Genomic DNA, 24,379 nt, shown 5'->3' on the forward strand with positions numbered 1-24,379 from the left:
GTTCTGCTGCATCCTCATCTCTGACGTCTCGCTCCTTCCTCCATCATGTTCGCCTTTTACTCCCTCCTGGTTTACATCATCTATACCTTCTTCAGGAAGGCTCCAGCTTCAGGGAGAGAGGAGGACCGCACACGGCAAGACCCCCAGCAGGTAGTGTGTGATGTATCATTGACAGTTATGTACACAGAGTAAGCATGCAATAAGTGTAAGCTATGCTGTAACAATGACTATTTTCAGATGGCCGTATGCGAGTTGCTTGTACCTCGCATGTAGCATGTGTTATTCTCATCCATAAAGATTTATGAGAATAGGACATCTTACGATTTCTTTCACACAGACCAATGGACTGAATAGCCTAATAGGCTATAATGGATCCGTGTGCTATCCATGTATATCACGGATGGAATATATACTTGTGTGAATGGGCCCCAAGACTGGTTTCACACACAGTGATTTTTGGAAAAACACCACTGCAAACTCAGATCCATCAGGAAAAAGAATTCTAAGTCTTTTCTTTACATTTTCCATATACTTCTGACTATATAATTCCTTTATATATATATCTATATCATATCCATCTATCTATCTACACATAATATATAGATAAATATCTATGTAGGATTTTCCCACCTGTGTATATATACACACACACATATATATATATATATATATATATATATATATATATATATATGCACACACATTTTCCATATACTTCTGTATATTCTACCTTTACACTGTATTTCTGTGTGCAGCCTTCCTTTACATGTCTCATATGTTTCTGTATACATGCTTCCTTTACATTTGCCTTGTATTTCTATATATGTCTTTTATTTCTGTATATGGTGAGATTTATCAGGAAGGGGTTATGTTTAATTTAATGTGAAATAGGGAGGTTAGATTGTGAGCTTCTAGGGTCAGGGATGATAGGAGTGATACATTGTGTGTAATAGGGAGATTAGATTGTGAACTCCTGGGGTCAGAGATGATAGCAGTGATACATTGTGTATGATAGGGAGATTAGATTGTAAGCTCCTGGGGTCAGGGATGCGAAACATTGTGTGTAGATATTTCTGATAGACTACAGCCCTGTGTCGCCATCCTCTCCAGCATATGATGGGGTCTTGTAGTCTCTCTCTGTTCCTCGTTGTCATAGAAACTGATGGAGATAAATTCTTTATTAGTCTGGGATCTAATAATATTGTGTGATGACACAAGCGGGGGACGTTCATTCTCCTGGCAGTTCTGACTTTGCTGTTATTGATCATGTGCAGTGAGAATTGTGTCACTCAATTACTCCTTGTTAACTTGATAAGCCAGTGTCACCGGGTCACATGACCTTGTCTGTCCCCGTTGTCCCCGGTTTATTCCATTGATCCTGATTTATTGGTTACAGGGAGTAGACATTGTTCCAGCTGCTTTCTGCATGATAGATGCCTCTATTAAAATGAATGGACACCCTAGAAGGAGTAGTTTGCCCTAGTTTCCAGGATGCATGTGGGCTGTCATGTGGATTTTCCCACCTGTGTATAGATGTGTCTTACCATTATATACTAACCCAAGTAGTCAGAGAAGGTGTCATGCAAAGACTGTGGGAGTTATAAACATAGGATTGGTAGACCTATAGAAAGTTAGAGGATTGTGACTCCATATATGCAGGTTGGGTAACCGTGGGACCAAAAGACAGTGATCTGTATATTGCAACATTATCTTTGCACTATATTGAGGTATTATTTATGTAATCTGCATATAGCAGTATTGTCTTGGCACCATATGATGGTATTATTTTGGCACTGTATTAACCCTTTCCAATCTAATTTGTATTCTGGTTTTCCTAGGGGGCTTACTCTTTTTGCTGTTATACAATGGCGCTATATGCTGGCTAAAGCCAGTACTGCATGAGATGACACATTGGATAGGCTCTGACAGCAGAGAGGCTGGCAATATACAGTAAGAGAACCTCGACGGACGTCTTCCAACATCTGAGCTGTACAGCCTTAAATCATAATGTCTTTAGACGTCAGACAGTGGATTGGAGAGGGTTAAGGTGGTATTTTGGCACTATATTGAGATATTAGTTATGCAAGCTATATATGGCAGTATTTTCCTAGCATTATTGGTGGAATGGTCTTTGCACTATATTGAGGTATTATATATGTGGTCTGTATATGGCAGTATTGTCTTGGCAGTGTGTGGTATAATTTTCATGTGGGCTATATTTGGCTAAATTGTCTTGGAACTATATTAAGATATTATTAATGTTTGCTGTATATGTCAGTATTGTCTTTGCTTGATATTGAGGTATTATTTATGTGGACTGTATATGTTAGTATCATTTGGTATGATATAGTACTATAATATTGGCTGCATATGACAATATTAATCATGTGACCTATCTCAGGTGTTGTTTGAAGGTATTTAACCATGAAGAAGAATTTATTCTGAAACACGTAGCTGTCTGTCCTTTGATGTTGATCGTGTGATTTTAACTTGATTTCTCAATAAAGTGGAATTTTTATATACACACTGTTGGATGTTGGAACTTTTTGGCACTTTCCCACATATGGCAGTATTGTTTCGGCACTATATAGCAATATTATGTGGGCTGCATATAACAGCATTTATCTGGCACTGCATGGCAGTATACTATGGGTGGCATATGGCAGTATTGTCTTGGCGCAATATAATAATAATAATCTTTATTTATATAGCACCAACATATTCCGCAGCGCTTACAGAACAGGAGGGAACAGAAACCAAACCACAGTTACATCTAATAGTCAATTGATGGAAACAGTAGGGGAGAGGGTCCTGCTCTAACAAGCTTACATACTACAGATAATGGGGTGATACAGAGGGTAAAGGGGGCTAAAGATATACATGGTATGGCAAAGCGGAGAGAGTGGGATGCTATAAACATAGACAATGGTCAAATTGAGCCATATGGTGGCGGGATTGGTATGAGTGTAGGGGCCGGTTGATTAATGCTAGCAGGGGGTGCAGTAAAAAGGACAGGTAGCATGTTATCAGCCGGAGTACAGAGGGGTTTGGTTTAGGAGATACCAATTTAGGGACCATAAAACTGTCACATTCTTATCAGTGGACTAGTTAAGTATTTACTCCTTTTCTCATCCTGTTCTGATTTTTTGAGTGCAAATTTATCACTCTGTCTGTGCCTTGTCATATATATGTATATATAAATGTATGCCTCTTCTGATCTATTCCATTATGCCTGAGGAACAACCCTGAGTAGGTCCGAAAGCATGCTATAACACCATGTTTTTTGCTTCCATCCTCTTCACCACATGAGGGTTGAAGGTACCCCCAGGTGGCTGGCTCTACACTCCTTTCTTAACCGTTGAATATTCTGGACCCCACCTTGCTTTCCAACACTCATACTTATAGACTCTAACATACCATGTGACAAGACATAAATTGATACATTTGCAGACATTTCCCAGTCTCATGCAGACATAAACCCTTTATCTACTGCAGCTGTGCAATACACATAACAAGAGACAAGACAGTTTGCACAATGCATCCACACAAAGGACATGATGTATGACATTTATGGAGGGGCCAGGAATAGGTGTTCTGGACCACTGCAAAAGGACAGCGGACAGACAGTCGGTGGCATTCTGGAGGAATGTTGCTGTGATGTCACGGGAAGAGGTGTATAACTGGGTGTCATCAGCATAGAGATGATACTGAAAGCCAAAACTTCTGATGGTTTGTCCAATAGAGGCTGTGTAGATGGAGAAGATGAGAGAACCGACCTCTGGGGGACCACAACAGAAAGGGGAAGAGGAGAGGAGGTAGAGCATGCAAAGGATACACTAAATAAGTGGTCAGATAGGTAGGAGGAGAACCAGGAGAGAGCAGCATTAGTGTCCTTTAGTCCAGTGGAGCGAAGTATATTAAGGAGGAGGTTGTGGTCAACAGTGCCAAACGCTGCAGAGATGTCGAGGAGGATCAGTACGGAGTAGTCGCCCCTCGATTTGGCCATTAGGAGGTAATTTGACACTTTTGTAAGGGCGGTTTCTGACCAGTGTGAAAGGCGGAAACTGGACTGTAGGGATCAAGAAGAGAATTTTCTGATAGCTTATAAGGCAGGAGTAGATCAGGCATTCTAATAGTTTGGAGATGAAGGGAAGGTTTGATATGGGTCGGTAGTTGGCAGCATAGGACGAGTCAAGAGTCGGTTTCTTTAATAGTGTGGATATGATAGCGTGTTTGAATGAGGAGGGGAAAATGCCAGAGGTCGAAGAGAGGTTGAATATAGTGATGAGGTGGGTGATGACCAGGTGTGAGGGAAGAGGGTCGCTAGCACAGGTGGTGGGGCAAGAAGAGGGGAGCAATCTGGAGACTTTTTCCTCTGTCGTTGGTCTGAGTACAGAGAGTGAGCAAGAGCTGGATGTAGTACTGAAAAGACTAGGGTTAGTCAAGGAATGGGCGGTTATTTCTTGCCGGATGTTGTCAGTTTTCTCTTTGAAGTAATCAGCCAGCAGTATTATATGGGCTTTTAGGGCAGTATTGTCTTGGCATTATATGGTGGTATTATTTATGTGGGCCAGTATTGTCTTGCACTATACTGTATGTCAGTCAGTATTTTGCGGACTAATTTTGCCTGATTTTCTATAATCGCAGTCCTGAGAAGAAATCTTAATGTTTCATATTTAGTTTTGTAATTCTTCTTTGAACCCCTTTATTGATGATGTTTGTTCAAGTTGACTGATTATACCGGTAAGCAAGCAATCATTACACATGAGGACATTCACCTGGCTTCTCACTGCACACAGAAGCTCCAGTGCACATATGGGGGAATGATCATGTGGGCTAACAATCTATTCTGCTCTTTTGCATAGGATGAAGAAACAGATAAAAGTTCCAAGTCCAAGCACAGTGCGTTGTGGGCGGAGCTTGACGAGCTGGAAAGTAAGTTACAATAACTACATACAGAGTGCATCCTAATGTTGTAAGCCAGGCTAAGGGGCAGAGTTATATGTCATGGTGGGATCTGAATTCTATATCTCTGGAGGACAATGAGTTGAAGTATTCCTCTCATCTGGCGCAAGTGGGACTATTACAAGTTTTGTGACCCTGGCATTCAGATGAATGAACTTTGGGTCATCTGGCTTTTTTGGGAAATATTACTACCGGACCAGGCATTCAGTTGAGATCACTTCCAGTTATCTGACTCAGGTGAGTCTCTTATAGGTAGATGGGTGAGCTGACTCCCAGTCATCTGGCTTGGGTGAATCTCATACTACAGGATCTGGTTGGCAGAAGATCTGACTCCCAATCATCATAACTTGTGTGAGTCTGTGACTATAGGACCTGGTAGGTGGGTTTACTGACCATTAAGCCTGTTTTCTCTAAGGGCTAGCGCACACAGGCGTATTTGGCCCGTGCATTAGGACTTAAACAAATGACCGTATGCACAAATATGCTCGCCACTACGGAGTGTATTTGCTCGTGAACACGGGTCTTCTTTTTTTTTTTACAGTTCAAATCCTGCACTATTGTGCGAGCAAAAAAAAAAAAAAAAGCAGACAGATAAGGCAGGGCCTATCTTTTCTCGCACATGTAAAAAATGCATGTAAGAAAGATAGGGCAAGGTCTGACTTTTCTTGCATGTAGGAATTGTGCACGAAAAACACGTTTGTAAGAACAAAACCATTGCAATTCTGCAAACTCGTCCGCTTGTTTAAGCTCTTTCATGCGTATAATATGCTAAAATCCCATTGATTTTCATTGGGTCACTAATATGCGTGTGAAAAAAAAACACTCCATGTCCTATTTTGCTGCATTTTATGCGCATGATGGCTTAAACTGATTAACGTGTTTGTGGAAGGTTTTGCGCGCATGAAAAGAACACCTGCAAAACATAATGAAGCAGAATTCAGTGGTTTCGTTCTTACAAGTGTATTTCTCGCGTGTAGTTCCTATGTGTGAGAAAAGATAAGCCCTGCCCTATCTTTCTGCTTTTTTTTTTGGCTCGTGCAATAGCGTGGAGTTTTAATTGTAAAAAGAGGAAGGCTTTTAACTTGTTCATGCACAAATACGCTCCGTAGCAGCGAGCATATTTGTGCATACGTTTGTCTGTTTAAACCCTAATACACACTAATACAGGCTATGGGGATTTAAGATACATATCAAATTTGCATGTTACATGCGTATTTGCTGTGTATTGCATATTACGTGTGTGAAAAATACGCGTAATATGCAATGACAGGATGTGTGTATGAGTGAGCCTTAACTGTCCTTCTCGAATTCTTGTCCTGCAGGTAGTGATGACAGCAGTGGGGTCTCTGGGTCAGAGGATGAAGCCGCAGGGCTCGAGGATCAGCTCCTGGGGGATATCAGCTCACCTCTTTCTGAGTTCTTGGCTTTTAAGCAGGAATCAGCGTCCGATCAGCTGTCAGCTACCAGCCCAGAAAAGGTGAAAGCTCATTGTGTCATGATCACAACTCCCAGACACTTCAGTACTACATCTCCCATCATGTCTTCGAAGCACTTTCTTTAAATATCTTCACATTGATGTTTCTGCTCTTCCTCAGCCGGCCTCCCCGCTCCTCACCGTCATGTCTCATCTCATCAACTTCCTGGAGCATTACTCCCAGATGCAGAGGCTGCAGGGGAAAGCTCAGGAGTACCGCTGTCAGCTGCAGCGAGAGGAGCGGCGGCGGAAGAAGCAGCTGAGAAGTTTACGAGAGGCGTACAAGCAGCGCATGAAAGACAAAATGAGTCTCATCGAGAGCCTGGAGACCGTCATCTGTGAGCAACAGAGTGTCCTGGAGAGACTGCAGAAGGGTGAGACTGCCAGGGACAAGAAGTTAAGGCCTCATGTCCACTGGCAAATTAAGAATTAAAATCCGGAGCGTTTTTCCCGCACGCGGATCCGCGCCCCATAGAAATGCATTGACCACCCGCGGGTAGATAAATACCCGCGGATGGTCAATAAAAGTGAATTTAAAAATTTCTGAAGCATGAAAAAAAATGGACATGCTCCATTTAGGTGCGGATCACGCGTGCGGGAGCACATAGCTCAATTGATCTCCCGCATGAAAAATAAAAGACAATTACAGTGCATCCGCACTGCATCCAGAGCCCAAATCTGCGTTACAAATCCGCAGCGGATCTGATTTTCCCCGTGGACATGAGGCCTAAACCTAAAGACCTCACAGGAGGATCGATCGCAAAGTGTGGATTAGGCTGGGTTCACATGGGCGTATTTGCGTGTGCAAAATTTGCACATGTAATACGCAGTGAGTAGAACCCAATGATTTCAGTGGGCTCGTTCACATGCACATATTATGCGTGTCCAATTCCATTGCGTGAAAAAATACGCTGCATGTTCTATTTATCTGTGCATTTGTGCATGGAAATAGGTCATATGAAACTAATCTGGCTAATTAGCCTTTCAGTGTATGGGACTGTGGTTGCAGTTTTTTTTGCACGCTCAGTAAGTACAGTAAAAAACGCAGTCACTTGCGAAAATACACATACACTCTTGTGAATCTGGCCTTATAAGTCCCTATATAATAACCTGCATATATTACACTAGAAGAGCAAGAAACGTCAGAGGAGCAAAGGCAGGCTCCAACAGTGGATAGGAGGTACATGTAAGGAAAGGGGTCTATGGGGCAAAGCAAGAATCACTGCAGAACAGGGCAGCAGGGGATAAGGGAGGGCATAATGCTGGTAGATAATGATATGTAAAATAATTGCCCCCTCTAGGTGTTGTCTGCATTGCACACCCCATCTCCCCGCTACCCTCTGTGGGTGTTCACAAGCTGGTGGAGTCCATCAGTGTTTTGCAGTTGGAAAGAGCTCATTTACAGGAGGAGGTTGGAGAGCTGAAGCAAGACATCGAACAGAAGGAAAAAGAGCAGCAGCAAGTGTCCAACACTCTGCAGCAACAGGTGGGATGCTGGGTTTAGTGTGGCTAGATGGGACACACCTCAGGGGTGAAGTTCTATGGGTGGGGAGCTTGTAATTGGGTGGTTGCTGCTCATTTGTTGGTGGGAAGGCCCGTAATTGGATAGTCTCTACTCTGTGCATGGAGATTTGTGATTAGGTGGAAACTACTGATTGAGCGATCGCTGATGTGTGGGTGGAAACTTGTGGTTGGGCAGTCGTTGCTCTGTGGGAGAAAAGTTATGATTAGATGGTCAACACTGTGTGGGTGATCAGGCGGTTGCTGGTCTGTGAATGGAGACTTGTGATTGGGCCGTCGCTGCTATGGGTAGAGACTTATGATTGGGTAGGCTCTGCTCTGTGGGTTCAGATTTATGATTGGGTAATAACTGTTTTGTAGGTGGAGACTTATAAGTGGGCGGTCGCTGCAACCTTTGTAATCAATGTTACTTAATAATATTATTACTTTGCTTAATCAGATTTTCTTTCTCTTGTAGATTGAAGAATTGAAGGGAAAGATTCAGGAGAGGGAGGAGGAGCTGGCCCTGTTGAGGGCAGAAATGGTGAGTCATCTAGAATTAAGGAAAGGGGTGTGGCTAATAGAAGTTGTAAGAAGCCACAGATGTACGTCACATCCCATTTTTAGGTGCAGATTATTTATGCACTTGTCCAGCAGCCATGACATGCATATAACTGGCCTTGTGTGGTTCCCCTAATTTACCATGTACATCGCCAGTGCATGCTATGCCACTATTGATATACAGCACATCTGACTGAACTGTATAAGGTTATTATGAGACTCCCAGCCCTTATACTATTGATGAATATCATTGCATTATCCTATAACAGTGGTGGCGAACCTATGGTATGCAGAGCCCTCTTTGCTGGCAAGCGCGCCGGCGGCTGCTCACCATGGAACTGAATACCGGCCGGGAAGCTATGGCACCCCGGCCAATATTCACTCAGCGGCGCTGATAGCGGAGTGTGCACCCGGGATCCTCCTCCCCTGACGCCTCCTCCTTGGTTCCGCAAGAGCAGAGGGGAGGAGGCATCCGGACACACAATGACGTCAAAGTATGCACATGGGATCAGTGCCGCTAGCAGCGCCGAGCAGAGGCATTTCGATGAAGAGGAGGGGGTAAGTATATGGGTCTCATAGGGGCGCTATTACTACTGGGGCTGAAATAGGAGATACTGGGGCCACTCTGGGGAGGTCACTATTACTACTGGGGCCGCTGTGGGGGGGTCACTATTACTAATAGGGCCGCTGAGGGGGGTCATTATTACTACTGGGGCCACTGTGGGGGACACTATTACTACTGGGGCCACTGTGCGGAACACTATTACTACTGAACCACTGTGGAGGTCAATATTACTACTGGGGCTACTTTGGAGGCCACTATTACTGCTGAGGGGGTCACTATTACTACTGAGGCCAATTTGGGGGACACTATTACTACTGAAGCCACTGTGGGGGTAACTATTACTACTGTGGCCACTGTGGGGGGTCACTATTACTACTGGGGCCACTGTGGGGCACACTATTACTACTAGGGCTAATGTGGGGGTTACTATTACTGCTGAAGCCACTGTGGGGGTTTCTATTACTGCTGAGGCCACTGTGGGGGTCACTATTACTACTGGGGTATGTTTATACATGGTGGAAATGCTGCAGAATGTCCTCAGCAGAAATTTCCGTGGCAAATTCCGCAGCATTTTGGCATCCAAGAAGTAGTCAAAATCTGTACCCTGTCTATTTTGAAACAGCCCTGTCCTTTTTGTAATGACGGAGGTAAAATCATACGTTGTTATAAGCCCTGCCCCTGACGTGTTGGCGCTTAACAATAAATAAATGGGTTTTGGGTTGCAGTTTGTTCACTCGGTCTCTAAAAGGTTCGCCATCACTGTCCTATAATATAGAATATACCCTGCTGACATCACTGCTCCGCCATTATTTCATTATTATTTACAGGGTGTCACTGACTCAGAGAAGCAGATTCAGAACTTGTCTGTGGAGAATGAGAGTTTAAAGCAGAGTCTGAGCATGACCCATGGGCTACTGGAGAAACTCGCTGCCGTCAATACCCAGCCCTCTGCACAGCTTGTCAAGGTACAGGGTGCATAGGGAGATACGTAATATATGTGTATGGACATATATATGGGGACATACGAGGGATGAATAGGGGGATGTATATGGGGAGACTTATGGAGGATGTATATGGACAAATATGGAGGATGTAAATGGGAAAAGTATAGGGAGACTTAAAGAGGATGATATGGAGACATAAAGTATGTATAGGAAGACCTCTAGATAATATATTTAGAGATGTATCTAGAGACATATAGAGGATGTATATGGGCAGATATATGAGATATTGAGGATCTATAAGGAGACATGCAGTTTTATCTATGGAGTTGGGTGTATACTGTGAAATCAGGCGCTTGTCTTGGTATAAAAGCAAAAACTTTATTAGGTTGCTAAAAACATGTCACATATCTCATTTCCACTAAGCCGCACCCACTTTTTAGAAACTTGCTGAGGGCGGCGGAAAAAATGAAAAAAATTTTGCCAAGTGCAGCTTGCGCAAAATTTGCTAATTTTTTATGCCACAATTCTGGTGCATGGCTGTTACTAACCCCCCTCCCCATCTGTTTGGTCTGAACCATGAAATCTTCCAGTGATTCTTCCTGCTTTGCATTTGATATGTTTTTAGCAATGGAATTACTAATAAAGTTCCTGCTCCTATGTTAGGACCAGGGCTAGTTCTACAATCATCTCTGTGTTCACATTATAGTCTTTGGCTGATGCAGAGTATCTTCTCCTCCACTGTATCGTCTGTGGTGTGAACATGTGACTTCAGTCAATGGCAGTGAGATGACGAACTTTCAGTTCATGTTAAGGGTGTTGCATTCTTTTGCAGGAGAATGATGATCTGCGGACTAAGGTGCATCACCTGGAGACATCTCTGCAGGAGAAGGTGGAGCAGCTGGTATATGCTAAAAGTCACATGGACAATATGCAATGGCGCAAAGAAGAGGAAACGCGTCAGCTGGAGGAAAAGGTCGAAAGTCTGAAGCTGTCATTACAAGATGAGAAAAAGAGACCTCCGGATGTACAGGTGACTGTCTCTTTTGCAAGAGGAAATTGTATCAGATCAGGAGGGTGGAGTGTGTACTGCTGACAGGTGTCCAGAGGGTGGAGTGTGTACTGCTGACAGGTGTCCAGAGGGTGGAGTGTGTACTGCTGACAGGTGTCCAGAGGGTGGAGTGTGTACTGCTGATAGGTGTCCAAAGGGTAGAGTGTGTACTGCTGACAGGAGTCCAGAGGATGTAGTGTGTACTGCTGACAGGAGTCGGGAGAGTGAAGTGTGCACTGGTGACAGGTGTCCAGAGACTGGAGTATGTACTGCTGACAGGTGTCTGGAGAGTGGAATGTGTACTACTGACAGAAGACCAAATGGGTGGAGTATGTACTGCTGACAGGTGTCTGGAGGGTGGAGTGTATCCTACTGACAGGAGTCTAGAGGGTGGTGTGCGTACTGCTGACAGGTGTCCAGAGGGTGGAGTGTGTACTACCGACCAGTGCCTGGAGGGTGCATTGTATGCTGGTGACAGGTGTCCAGAGGGCAGACTGAACTCCACCTACAGGACAGTATATAACACAGTGTCTGTTGTTTTCACCTCAGTACGTCACACAAACGGTGGAGGTGGAGTCCCCGTCACTCCTGCACAGCTTAGAGAAGGCAGAGGAAAGAAACCAAACTCTACTAGATCAAGTGTCCAGCCATAGTGAGAAGTGTCAGCGGCTGGAGGAGCAGCTCCAAAGATCCGATGATCTGACTTCCACCCTACAGATCAAGGTACAAGACCACGAGATCCCAACATCCAGAGTCCGTGTAAAGTGCTCCCAGATTTCACTCATAACATGCAAATCTAAAGTCCCTTGTGCCTCACACTTGCACACCCTATTTTCTGCATCCAAAAAAAGTCTGCTAGTGCTATTCCTCACCTGCATCATACTTTACCTGCACCCCAACTAATCCTGTCGTGCACCCCAAGTAACACTGAGCTGTCCCCATAACTTTTTTATTTTTCTGTTAATGGCGCTGTGTGTGGTTTGTTTTTTTTGCAGGATGACCAGTAGTTTTTTATTTTTCCAATCTTGGGATACATACAATTTTTAAAAATCATTTTTTGTCAAAATCTTTTAGATACACAGATGACCAATAAACTGCAATTCTGGCATTTTGTTCATTTTTTACCTAATTAGCACCAGATCCTGAAATGTATTCTTATTCTTTTTGTTATGTTTGTCTTTATTTTGTTATTATATTTTATGCCATTACCTGTAGATTATTAAATTGGATTGCCATCTTCTCTGAGCTGTTGCTTTGCCCTTTTAACAGCAGTTTAGAAACTTACTTTACAGCAGTCACATGAATTTTGGAAACTATTGTCTGGAAATTACTTGTTGACTTCTATGGGAGAGCGTTGTGGGCATGCTCTATGATGTACAGAGGTCACAGTATAGGGAGTAAGAGGTGACCTGTATCCATCACCTATTGACTTCTAAGGGAGAGTGTAGTGAGCATACTCTGTGATATGTACAGAGGTCACTGTGCAGGAGGAGGTGAGCTGTTACTGTCACCTATTGACTTCTATGGGCATGCTCTCTCACTTGTGCAGAAGTCATTACGCTGTGAGGAAGGAGGAGGTGAGTTGTGACCATCACCTATTATTCTCCAGTTTTATAATATATGTGTAATCTGTCATTGTAGCCTCTTATAATAACAAATTAGAACTGACCCCCAACCTCTAATGATAACGAGATGACTGCTAACTCCACCTTCTTCAAATGATGAGATGATGACTGAGAAATTTTCTTTATAGAACAGGAAGTGTCAGATTATCATTAGGTTTAGTGGTCAGTGTGAGAACTGCAGGATTTTACGATTTCTCTTAATATAGATTGTGACATTAAAAAACAATTACCAAAAAAAAATCATCCAAATTGCATTAAACATAAATATTTGATGTAAATAATATGTCATTATCTGGCTTTCCCTTTAATCTCTGATTCCTGCATGTTCCTATCTTATGCGGGTGAGATGTCGAGGTCCTTGTTTCTGGGAGGTACATACTTTCGGGGAACAGATGAGTGCCTGTTCTTCCTTTTTGAGGAATGTGGCTCTTCTGGGCATGTGTCATTTTTGCTATAAATTGTTGGCCGACCAGTAATGTACCGCCACCATCTTCCTGCTTTGTTTCCAGATTACGTCATACGAGTCTCAGATTGGGAAACTGAAGGATGAACTGATGCAGGAAATCCATCAGCTGGAGGCTCAGAAGGACGAGGCCATAAAAGAAGCCTCTGAATGCTCGGAGCAGCACATGGATCAGCTCAGGCAGCAGCTCTTAGGTGAGTCCCAGGGCTGGGGCATTAATCCCTGAATATATTATTCCGTTATTGGCAGACAGTCACGGTCCAGCATGCTCCACTTTAGCACCTCACTCACCTTGAGCACTACACTGACCCGAAACAGTCTCCTTCACCGACACAGCAATGTCACTGATGTAATATACAGTATATCTCACCATCTATAGTGACTGCGTCCTCCCACAATTCCCTACTCTTCACTATGTGGAAGGGGGCTCTGTTCATCCTGGGCTCTCTGATTCAGTGAACTCCCATTAGTTCATGGATTTAGAATAGGTTGTCCACCAAACTCATAGAGGGGTGATGCTCAGAGATCCACAAACGTTTGGCCATACTGTGTATATTCGAGGGGTTGATTAGTTCTGCAGTCTGACTGCTGACATGTGTCCATATCGTGCAACATACAGGAATGCAGAGCCGATTGGCATCACTCCAGCCTGTCCTCAAGAACATGAAGACCAACTACAACAGCCTGAGGAGCCAAGTGAAGAACTTTGCCCAGTTCTATGAGGCGTCCATCAAAGAAGCCCGCAGACAGGTAAGGAGATAGCTGAGAGTCGAGTAAGGAAAGGGTTGAGAAACAGGTAAGGAGGGTACTAAGAGACAGGTAAGAAGAAAATGAGAGGATGAGAGAGATGGGTAAACAAGGGACTGAGAGGACAGGTAAGGATATAAGGAGAGGATTGAGAGAGACAGGTAGGGAGAAAATGAGAGGGCTGAGAGAGATAGGTAAACAAGATACTGAGAAACAGGTAAGGTTATAATGAGGGGGCTGAGAGAGAAAGAGACATAAGGAGAGAATGACAGGAAGAGATGGGTAAGGAGATGGCTGAAAGAAAGAGACAGCTAAGGAGAAGACAGAGAGATAGAGACAGGTAAGGAGAGGGCTGAGAGAGAAACTGGTAAGGAGGGGGTTGAGAGAGATAGGTAAGGAGAGAACAAAGAGAAAGAAACAGGTAATAAGAGGGCTGAGCGAAAGAGACAGGTATAGAGTGGGCTGAAAAAGGCAGGCTGGAGGGCATCCGTCTGACTAGGGACTGTCTCTTGTCCGTGTCCTGCAGATCTGTGATGCTGTAACTGACGTGTCTGAAGCCAACAAGGATCTTCTGCAAAAATACCAGAGAGAAATGCAACTGCGCAAGAGATACCACAACCAGCTGGTGGAGCTGAAGGGTGAGTCCTATGTGCTCCGTGTACCTGCAGTGGGGACTCGTGTGTCCTTTCGCTATGCCTCAGCTGTAGGGACTGCTATGTCCATAACGACCGCTCTCGGTATAGAGATGATTGAATCTTTCCTTTCTTGATTAGGAAACATCCGTGTGCTGTGCAGAGTGAGGCTACATGTGGACACCGGAGAGGAGGAAGGTTCTGGAGCCTCCGCCATCATCACCGATGTCAACGATGACACCAAACTGTCTGTATTGTACAAAGGGAAGGACAGGAACTTTGAACTGGATAAAGTCTTCTTACCTCAAACCACACAGGAGGAGGTCAGATCTGCAAAGAGTTGTATGTCTACTGAAGAGGATACAGAATGTGGACAGCAGATATAGAAAGCTCTGGTGGTTGTAGAAAACTCAGACTGTCTGGCGGTTGTAGGCAGCTCAGAGTGTTTGCTGGTTGTATGGAGTTCAGATTGGTGGTTGTAGGCAGCTCAGATTGGAGGTTGTAGACAGCTTAAATTGTGTGGTGGTTGTAGACAGCTCACATCAGTATCTGAATGGGGTGCCTATGGTCCACCAGTATAATTTTTGTCTGGGGTCTACTGAACAGTTACATGCAGATATTACCTGTGTAAAATGCTGAACTTTCAGTATATATTGCAGTGGGTGTACAGCAGCGTTCACAGTTTGGTGGGAGGTGGGGGACCCACTCCTGGCTTAGAAGCCACCTGTATAGTCACTTTTTGCCTTGTGGGTCAGTTCGAGTCTGGGTCAGATTGCCTTGTGGTTGAAAAAAAAATCACATTATTTGGCAATTGTAGAGCGCTAGGATTGTCTGCCTGGTGGTTGTAAAAGGTTTAGATTGACAGTTGTAGAGTGCCCAGTTATTTGCCGTTTGTATACAGCTCAGATTGTCTGGTGGTTGTAGACAGTTCAGATTGTCTGATGGTTGTAGACAGCTCAGATTGACTGGTATCACTCTGCATGGGCATCAGCGGTGGAGTAACATGTTTCTCCCTCTCTCCAGGTCTTCCAGGAGATAGAGCCAGTGGTCATGTCCTGCATCAATGGATTCAACGTCTGCATTTTTGCTTATGGACAAACTGGTTCTGGCAAGACTTATACCATGGAGGTAACTAATTACTGTAAACTCAGGTTGGGGGAATGATGTGTGCCTCATGGAAGCAGTACTGGTAAACACAGAGGCAAGACTAGAGATGTAGGGTAGTGTCTGTGTATGCTTGTAGGTTGGATGGGTGTCTGGGTGGCCAGACAGCTCTCCATAGTCTCTAGGATTGCTGACTATGGATACAGAAGGAAGAGTGGCTTCTGGTGATAAAGAAGAGTGGCTTCTGGTGATAAACTGTCTTAGGAAGAAGAGAATTCATCAGCACACAGAATTTAATTTGGACGGGCTTCATAGACATCTCAGCCTGTGTTGGTCCAGCCATGAGAAGAGTGAGGAACTGGTTGGGGTTCTCTCTCTTGTTGAAGTTAGTGGGATTGTTCTATAGGTTTAGGAGGGAGGCAGCCCCTGTGGGCTGTGGTGTGGACTCCACTCCACAAAATGACCTCTAGTCATTTTATCTTCTGGTGTATGAGGTCTTCAGGAATGATAAGAACTTGTACACACAAGGGCTGAAGGTCGGAAGATCAGGTCCTGCTAGACCATGGATTCATCCTCTGGGGTCTTCTGTCAGGTGATTACTTTCCGGTGTGAGGGTAATATGGACGCTCCCCATGATTAGTGCTGTTATCCTGTGTTTACCTGCCCTCTTGTCTCATCAGGGTACAACTGAAAACCCAGGTATTAACCATCAGGCGCTGCAGGTGCTCTACCAGGAGATGGAGGCCAGGAAAGGCCTATGGACTTACAGTGTCAGCCTCAGTATGGTGGAGATCTACAATGAGGTCATCAGGTAAGTCGGTTGATGCTCTACAACCTACCACAGTGGTCTCTGCCCCAGACTCCAGTCCCAGTCATCCATCTCTATTTCTCACAACCTCTACACCCTGAAACCCCAGTCATTTCTGTAAGTGGCTACGAGGTTTTGGAAGCTACAGATTACCAGCTGACACTACTGCCCTTTATTTGTAGTATACCCCCTCTATCATCCTTCTGTTCACAGAGATCTCCTCTCCAAGGACCCCCAGGAGAAGCTGGACATCAAATTAAACCCAGATGGCAGCGGTCAGCTCCATGTGCCTGGACTGACCAATAAGGAAGTCAAGAGTTTCCGTCACATCAAAAAGGTAACAATAGTCTAGAGCCGCATTGTGCTGTGGCCCCTGAGGAGCCTCTATGTCAGGATCTACACCACCTTACAGAAGCCTCTAATAACATCATTGTGTTATCCTCCAGACCTAGGCTGATCATTCTCTGGGTCAGGGAGCTGACACTCTAATGCTCTAATTGTTCTCACAGCTCCTGTCACTGGGAAAAAGGAACAGAGCAACGTTCTGCACTAATATGAATGAGAGGAGCTCACGATCCCACGCATTACTCACCATCACCATAACTGGACAAGAGTTAAGCTCAGGAACTGCTACTACAGGTACTCACTATTATGATAAGTACTCCTCATTGTAGCACTACTACAGGTACTTACCATTACTACAAATACTCCATATTATAGCACTACTACAGGTACTCGCCATTACTACAAGAACTCATTATAGCACTACTACAGGTACTTACCATTACGACAAGTACTCCTGATTATAGCACTATTACAGGTACTCACCATTACTACAAACACTCCACATTATAGCACTACTACAGGTACTCACCATTACTAGAAGAAATCCTCATTATAACACTACTACCGCTACTTACCATTACGACAAGTACTCCTGATTGTAGCAGTACTACAGGTACTCACTATTACGACAAGAATTCCTCATTGTAGCACTACTACAGGTACTCACTGTTACGAATAGTGCTTCTGATTGTAGCACTAATACAGGTACTCAGCATTACAAAAAGTACTTCTCATTATAGCACTACTCCAGGTACTCACCATTACCACAAGTACTCCTCATTATAGAACTAATACAGGTAACTCACCTTTATGACAATTACTCCTCATTATAGTACTAATTACTAAGTACTCATTTTGTGCTCATGGTTTATTTATCTCAATTTCTTTAGGGTCGTTAAATGGATGGCTATGGTCCTGTTAGACTTGGCACATGTTACTGTGGTGCTTTTCTGAGATCTATTACAATTACCACTTAGATGAGTGGCAGATAGGTCTATATTCCTTTTTGTATAGCTCCTTTTAGAGGAGAGCATTTACTTCATTCAAGCATTATAGCATTTTATCAGTTTATAAACAATAAAGGTTACGTTTATGGCCACTCTCACAACAGACGCTCATTACCGCGGCGTTCTGAATTTCTGATTTTTGAGCACTATCTGCTATATTTTTATGCATTTTAGATGAGGTGCATTAAAAAATGCTGGTAAATGCTGTAACATGTGTTTGAAAATCCCGTGCAAAATTGCAGCACAATGCCACGGTTTAGCGTGGCGTTTTCTGAACATGTGTGTGAGATTGGCCTTAGTTTCACACTTTTTCTCAGTGACTTTGTTTATGGACTGTGAAGCAATCAAATATCTTATTTTGTAGTGAAGACTTATGCTGTGTTTAGACAGAATGATTGTTGTTCAAAAAATCGTTCAAACGGTCGAAGGTGAACGATAGTTGTTCTAAACAGTCAAACTGCGAGCCAACGATTGAACAACAAGCAAGAATCGTTCGCTTTTTGTTCGGCGTTCAGTTTTTCAGAGGCATAAAACCGTTAGTTAGCTTGTTCGCTTATCGTTTGGTTTGAACAGTAATCATTCAGTCCCTGCATTGGCTTATACAAACGCTGCTGATAAGTCTTTGGCTTTACCCAGAAACAAACCAGATAGGAAGATGAAGCTTTACATTTATTCTACATACTCTCCACTGATGTCAGCACACTTCTTACATTGGTATTCCAACTTCTGTAAACCTTGCAAAAAGGATTTCAGTTGTGCCTCAAACCAATCATCCGTAGCAGCCATGGCATCAGAAATGGTGTGAAATTTGGTACCCTTGAGGTGTGTCTTCAGGTTTGGAAACAGATGATAGTCAGAGGTAGCTAGATCTGGTGAATAAGATGGGTGGTCAACCAGCTGGAAGCCTAGCTCCACCAGTTTTGCCGTGGTCGCTTGTGCAGTGTGAGCGGGGGCGTTGTCTTGCAGGAACAAGATTCCTTTGGACAGCTTGCCGCGTCTTTCGGCCTTCAGAGCTGCCTTCAATTGGTCCAAAAGTTCAATGTTATACCTTGCATTGATGGTGGAACCATTTTAAAGGTAGTCCACTAGCAGCACGCCCTCCTTATCCCTGAACACAGACGCCATCACCTTAGTGGCTGATTTTTGCACCCTGAACTTCTTTGGGCGAGGAGAACCACTGTGCCTAGACTCCTTTGACTGCTCCTTGGTTTCAGGGTCATACAAATAAATCCAGGTCTCATCCATAGTGACGAGTTGATCCAGGAAGTTCTTATCAGTCTAGAAATGCTGACAAATGGACCGGGAAGTTTTCACTCGCATGCTTTTCTGATCTGTTGTCAAACATTTGGGGACCCACTTTTCATGTTCAAATGTTCATGGATCATGACACAAACACGTTCACCAGAAATCCCCATGATGTCTGCTATTCCTTTAGCTGAAATTCACCGATTCTCCAGTATGAGGTTGTGCACAGCATCGACGATCTCCGGAACAACAACCTCTCTCGGTTGTCCAGGACGTTCCTCATCATTGGTTCTGAAGTGGCCCACTTTAAATTTGGCAACCCAGTTCTTAATTGTAGAATATGAAGAGCATTGATCCCCCAATGTCTGCGACATATCACCATGAATATCCTTTGCGGACTTTCTTTGCAGAAACAAGAATTTTATCACTCCTCTGCTCTCATTTGCTGTGGATATCGCCTTAGACTCCACCATTTTATTTTCCCGCGTGCCTAGATCACTGTTGCCATAAGCTACAAACGTAAAATTTTGAAAACCTATATTCGACACATAAGGCTTTCATGTGATGTAACATTCGTTACCATAGGAACAAAAAAAGAACACAAAGCCAAAGACTTATCAGCAGCCCCTCGTACAGGGACTGAACGCACTCGCTTGAATGAGCTAACAATGCATTTGCCTGCACAAGTGCAAACCAGTTAGCAGTGACTTCACTCGCTCGTTTGCTTCTTCAAGCGAGAATCGGCTTGTCTCAGTTTACTCATCTTTACAACAAATACAGTCATTGACAAAAAAATTATGCACCAAGATGGAGTTGTTGGAATCAAATATAATGATGACATATGTAAGTGATTACAATATTCGAGCGAAAGGATAATTTATCGGGGACAACTGGACAATTCAGAGGAGGCTTTAGTACCATGTTGGTCTGTAATGAAGGAGCCACCTGTGTCTGGATGGTGGGCAACGAAAGTGTTGGATCTGCTTGTTGTCAGATCCAATGATCCTCTCTACTGGTGGTTTGTCTGGATTGTCCAGAGCCTATTCCCGGAGTGTGTGTGTCCTCATATAACCAATGCTCCCAACTCCTCCTAACAGCTTGGTCAGAACGGCCTAGATGGGGCAAATTGTCTAAACCACCATCCTGGTTGTCTCATTCCAATGATGCACCCCCTCTCAAAGTCTGTTAACTTAAAGGGGTTGTCCCGCGCCGAAAGGTTTTTTTTTTTTTTCAATAGCCCCCCCGTTCGGCGCGAGACAAACCCGATGCAGGGGTTTAAAAAAAAAACGGATAGTACTTACCCGAATCCCCGTGCTCCGGTGACTTCTTACTTACCTTGCGAAGATGGCCGCCGGGATCTTCACCCACGGTGGACCGCAGGTCTTCTCCCATGGTGCACCGTGGGCTCTGTGCGTTCCATTGCCGATTCCAGCCTCCTGATTGGCTGGAATCGGCACACGTGACGGGGCAGAGCTACGAGGAGCAGCTCTCCGGCACGAGCGGCCCTATTCAGAAGGGAGAAGACCGGACTGCGCAAGCGCGTCTAATCGGGCGATTAGACGCTGAAATTAGACGGCACCATGGAGACGAGGACGCTAGCAACGGAACAGGTAAGTGAATAACTTCTGTATGGCTCATAATTAATGCACGATGTACATTACAAAGTGCATTAATATGGCCATACAGAAGTGCTGAACCCCACTTGCTTTCGTGGGACAACCCCTTTAATGTATCTTTGAGTGCATAGTAGAGTGCGTAGTAGCGTCTGGTCAAGGATTTCTCAAGAAGTACACTACACAAAAGTAGGCGCTGAGGGCCTTTTTATAAGGCAAGAGGGGATGTTAGAACTTTTACGCCCTCTAGTGACAAAACCCAGTGTCTAATCAGTCCACAACTGTAATCATTTATGCATCTGCCGGAGACATAACTGCAAGCAGAGTTTTGCAGCAATCCGACATTTCTATTTTTTTGTCAATCAGTGTACTCCTCATAATATTATCACTGCCGGTACTCCTTATGTTATTAATAGAGATACTTAACAGTGCTACAGGTACTCCTCATTATAATACAGATAGTCTTCATCATAGTATTACTACAGGTACTACTTGTTATACCACCATTACTACAGGTACTGTACACTATACTCATGATGATTATTACTCCCTTATTGCATCTTCCTGTGATTTGTAGACAGAAATTTGTTTTTTTCTTACATAATTGTATCATGAATCATGCTCATCATAATTTAGATTGTGGGTCTAAGGCTAACATCACATGGGTGTATACGCTCTGTGACCACATCTCTCATGGAGACTGCTGTCATATGACTTCTTCTTCCCTTAGGAAAGCTGAACCTGGTGGATCTGGCAGGTTCAGAGCGGGTATGGAAATCCGGGGCGGAGGGCGAACGTCTCAAGGAAGCGCAGAATATAAACAAGTCTCTGTTGGCTCTGGGTGAAGTCATTCAGGCCCTAAGAGCCAAACAAGGTCATGTCCCCTTCAGGAACTCCAAGCTCACCTACCTTCTCCAGGACTCGCTGGGCAAGGGCAACAAGACTGTCATGATGGTGCAGGTGCTGCCAGTTAATGAACAGTGCATGCTGGGAGATGTCATTATATAATAATGCATGCCAAGAGACATTAGTATATAGAGGTGCATGCTAGGAGATAGCACTGTGAAGAATGATGCATGCTGGGAGATGTCTTTATATAATAATGCATGCCTAGAGACATCAGTATATAGATATGCATGCTGGGAGACGTCATTATATAGAGGTGAAGGTTATCACGGCATAGCATAAGTGTCAGAGTTGGGTACACAAAGAATGATATGTGCAGTTGAGCAGGGTGCACGGAGAGTAGTATACACAGTGAAGCAGGGTACACGGAGAGTAGTATACAGCTCACATGTTTACTCCTGATGCAGGTGTCACCCTTGGAGAGTAACATCGGTGAGACCGTCTGCTCCCTGAACTTTGCTCAGCGGGTCTGTAAGGTGGAGCTGGGCCCGGCCGCCCGGAAGATTGATGTCGGCAGATCAGAGATATGAGCGTGGTCTAGAATCACAACCCCTGCTGGATGGCTGATACGTAAGAGGGGCACATCTCACCTATCCTGGTATCCATAATGGTAAAATCCATAGACTTGACATTAACCCTTCATGTGCATTGCTGAAGAAGATCAATAACAACATTGGCATAGCTGAGGGGCATTTCCCAGTGCAAAAGATGAAGACATGACCCATCATTTTGGGAGGCTGCTATTGTACATAGGTCATTTACTAACGCAAAATCCCATCCTCCGACCAACAATATGAATGGACAAAGCATAAGTTGGATGGAGATCGAACTGAGTGACTGACGCAAGGCACACAAGCTACAACTGGGAAAGAAGAATAGGTCAGAAGGTGCCCAAAGAGGGCGAGAAGTCAATGTTGGGAAGATTGTTTCCTCATCACAACCTCAGCCTTCATGTCTATTCCATTGGAAAATCCCTGCTGCCCCTGACCCCTCTGATTCTCTTTGATATAGCGCTAACATATTTCATAACACTTTACAAATCAGAGGAAACACGAACAGACAAAGTTATTACATACAGTATTACACTGATAATAGAGATGAGGGGGTTGCTCATAAGAGCTTACAATCTACGAAGAAATGGGGTGACACAAAAGGTAGCAGTGCTTGTTTAATATGTGCTTTATATAAATACGGTAGTATACAGAAAACTGTATGACCTGGTCAGCATCCGCTATCTGTATATGTACAGGTATGAAGTGTATATATTAGGGTTTGTGGGGTGGATACTGCTGGATGTTGGCGATCGGGTTCTGAAGGAGAATGTGGAAGATAGGGAAATGGAGAAAAGTTAGATTAGAGGATTTGTTGGTCCTCCCTAAAGAGATTTGTTTTTATGGCGTGCTCAAATCTGTAGGTATTGGGGATTTACTGGATTATCTGGGTTAGCGCATTCCAGAGCACTGTTGCAGCTCGAGAGAAGTCTTGGAAAAGGAAGTGAGAGGTTCAGACTATGGAGAAGGTTAGACTTAAGGCCCTTTTACATAGGGTTCCCTTTGTCTGTCTCTGCCATACACTGCACACATGGAGAAGAAGGGATCCTGCTCCCCTATATCTTCTGGGCACAGCACACAGAGAAGAGGAGATCCTAGCTTACTATCTCTATCTCTCCCATACATAGTGTACACAGAGATGTTGCTGCCCTATTTCTAGCCCATATACAGCACACACAGAGAAGCTTCTGCTCTCCCATACACTGCATACACAGCATGTACAGAGAAGAGGAGATCCTGTTCCCCTATCTATCTCTTTCCCATACACAAAACACACAGAGAAGAGGAGATCCTGCTACCCCATCTCTATCTCTTTCATACGCTGCACATACAAAGAAAAGGAGATCCTGCACACCTGTCTTTGTCTGTCACATCTACAGCGCACACAGAGGAGATCCTTCTCTACTCTCTATATCTCTCCCATACATAGCACACACATAGGAAGCTGGATTTCCTCTTCTCTACATCTCTCATACACAGTAATACCTCAGTAGCACAGAGGATATTATACAGCAGCACTGAGCAGTGTAGATGTAAATCCAGCTCTGGGGAGAGACAGTAAAACACTAGAAGCAGCAGCATGTCTCCCTCCAACAGTTCCTCCTCCCTTCTCCTTTCCATAGACCTCTACGGCCTGCAGAGCTAACCTTGGCTCACAGAGTGCTGCTAATTCATCTGCACTGAAGACGTTTTTTAAGCAGTGAATTAAGAGATCATTGTGTGTGTGTGTGTGTGAGGGGGGGGGGTCGATATTAGTCGGATTAGGGGAGGATGTATTTTTCTGTAATAAGATATATTATAAAAAGTTATTGATTTATGGAAAACTAATTAAAATGACAGTAACTCTTAAGGCGGCCGTATACATTTGATAGAAGCAGGGTGATGGCTGACCGCTGAATAGATGGTTGTCTGGTGAACCATCATTTCACAGACATATCCATACATATTTTAGTCCTTACATATTCAATGACACCAGGCGACCCATCTCTCCAGAAATCTTTTTTCCAGTATAAATCGTTCATGGGCGAAACATCTTTCTTCTTAACCCTGGACAAAAATTTGAAATGTGTCTGTCTGGCTAAAATATTCATTTATTGCTAAATTTCACTTGACAAATAATCGTTTCAGTAGAAATTGTCCATTTTCATCAACTTTAATCCAATGTGTATGGCCAAATTCAGAACATTAGCAAATCAGAGAGCACAGGTTTAGTGGCAGAAAGAGATGAGGAGATACAGGGAAGTGCAGCACTGAGGAGAGCTTTATGGATGAGAGTC

The 24,379-nt window shown here is 43.9% G+C and overlaps 1 protein-coding gene across 1 annotated transcript; it reads left to right on the forward strand.

The window, feature by feature from the left end:
- On the forward strand, positions 1–23,815 carry LOC136578271 (kinesin-like protein KIFC3). Its single transcript, XM_066578183.1, has 19 exons — positions 1–150; positions 4,866–4,935; positions 6,288–6,442; positions 6,561–6,813; positions 7,741–7,925; positions 8,418–8,483; positions 9,893–10,030; positions 10,842–11,039; positions 11,607–11,780; positions 13,192–13,339; positions 13,765–13,895; positions 14,419–14,530; positions 14,666–14,847; positions 15,548–15,652; positions 16,309–16,439; positions 16,650–16,773; positions 16,946–17,075; positions 21,377–21,606; positions 21,960–23,815. The coding sequence occupies exons 1-19, from the start codon at positions 46–48 to the stop codon at positions 22,080–22,082; spliced, it is 2,760 nt and encodes a 919-aa protein (XP_066434280.1). The 5' UTR covers positions 1–45; the 3' UTR covers positions 22,083–23,815.
- Positions 23,816–24,379: the final 564 nt, after the last annotated feature.

This window comes from Eleutherodactylus coqui, chromosome 9, assembly GCF_035609145.1.
Source record: "Eleutherodactylus coqui strain aEleCoq1 chromosome 9, aEleCoq1.hap1, whole genome shotgun sequence".
Lineage (NCBI taxonomy): Eukaryota > Metazoa > Chordata > Amphibia > Anura > Eleutherodactylidae > Eleutherodactylus > Eleutherodactylus coqui.

What these genes read in the sequence shown, in the direction of transcription:
- LOC136578271 (XM_066578183.1), top strand. Translation starts at nt 46, where the DNA reads ATGTTCGCCTTTTACTCCCTCCTGGTTTACATCATCTATACCTTCTTC. An exon ending in CCCTGTTGAGGGCAGAAATG is followed by an intron (nt 8,484 to 9,892) that starts GTGAGTCATCTA and finishes TATTATTTACAG; the next exon opens with GGTGTCACTGACTCAGAGAA. An exon ending in ATCTACAATGAGGTCATCAG is followed by an intron (nt 16,440 to 16,649) that starts GTAAGTCGGTTG and finishes TTCTGTTCACAG; the next exon opens with AGATCTCCTCTCCAAGGACC.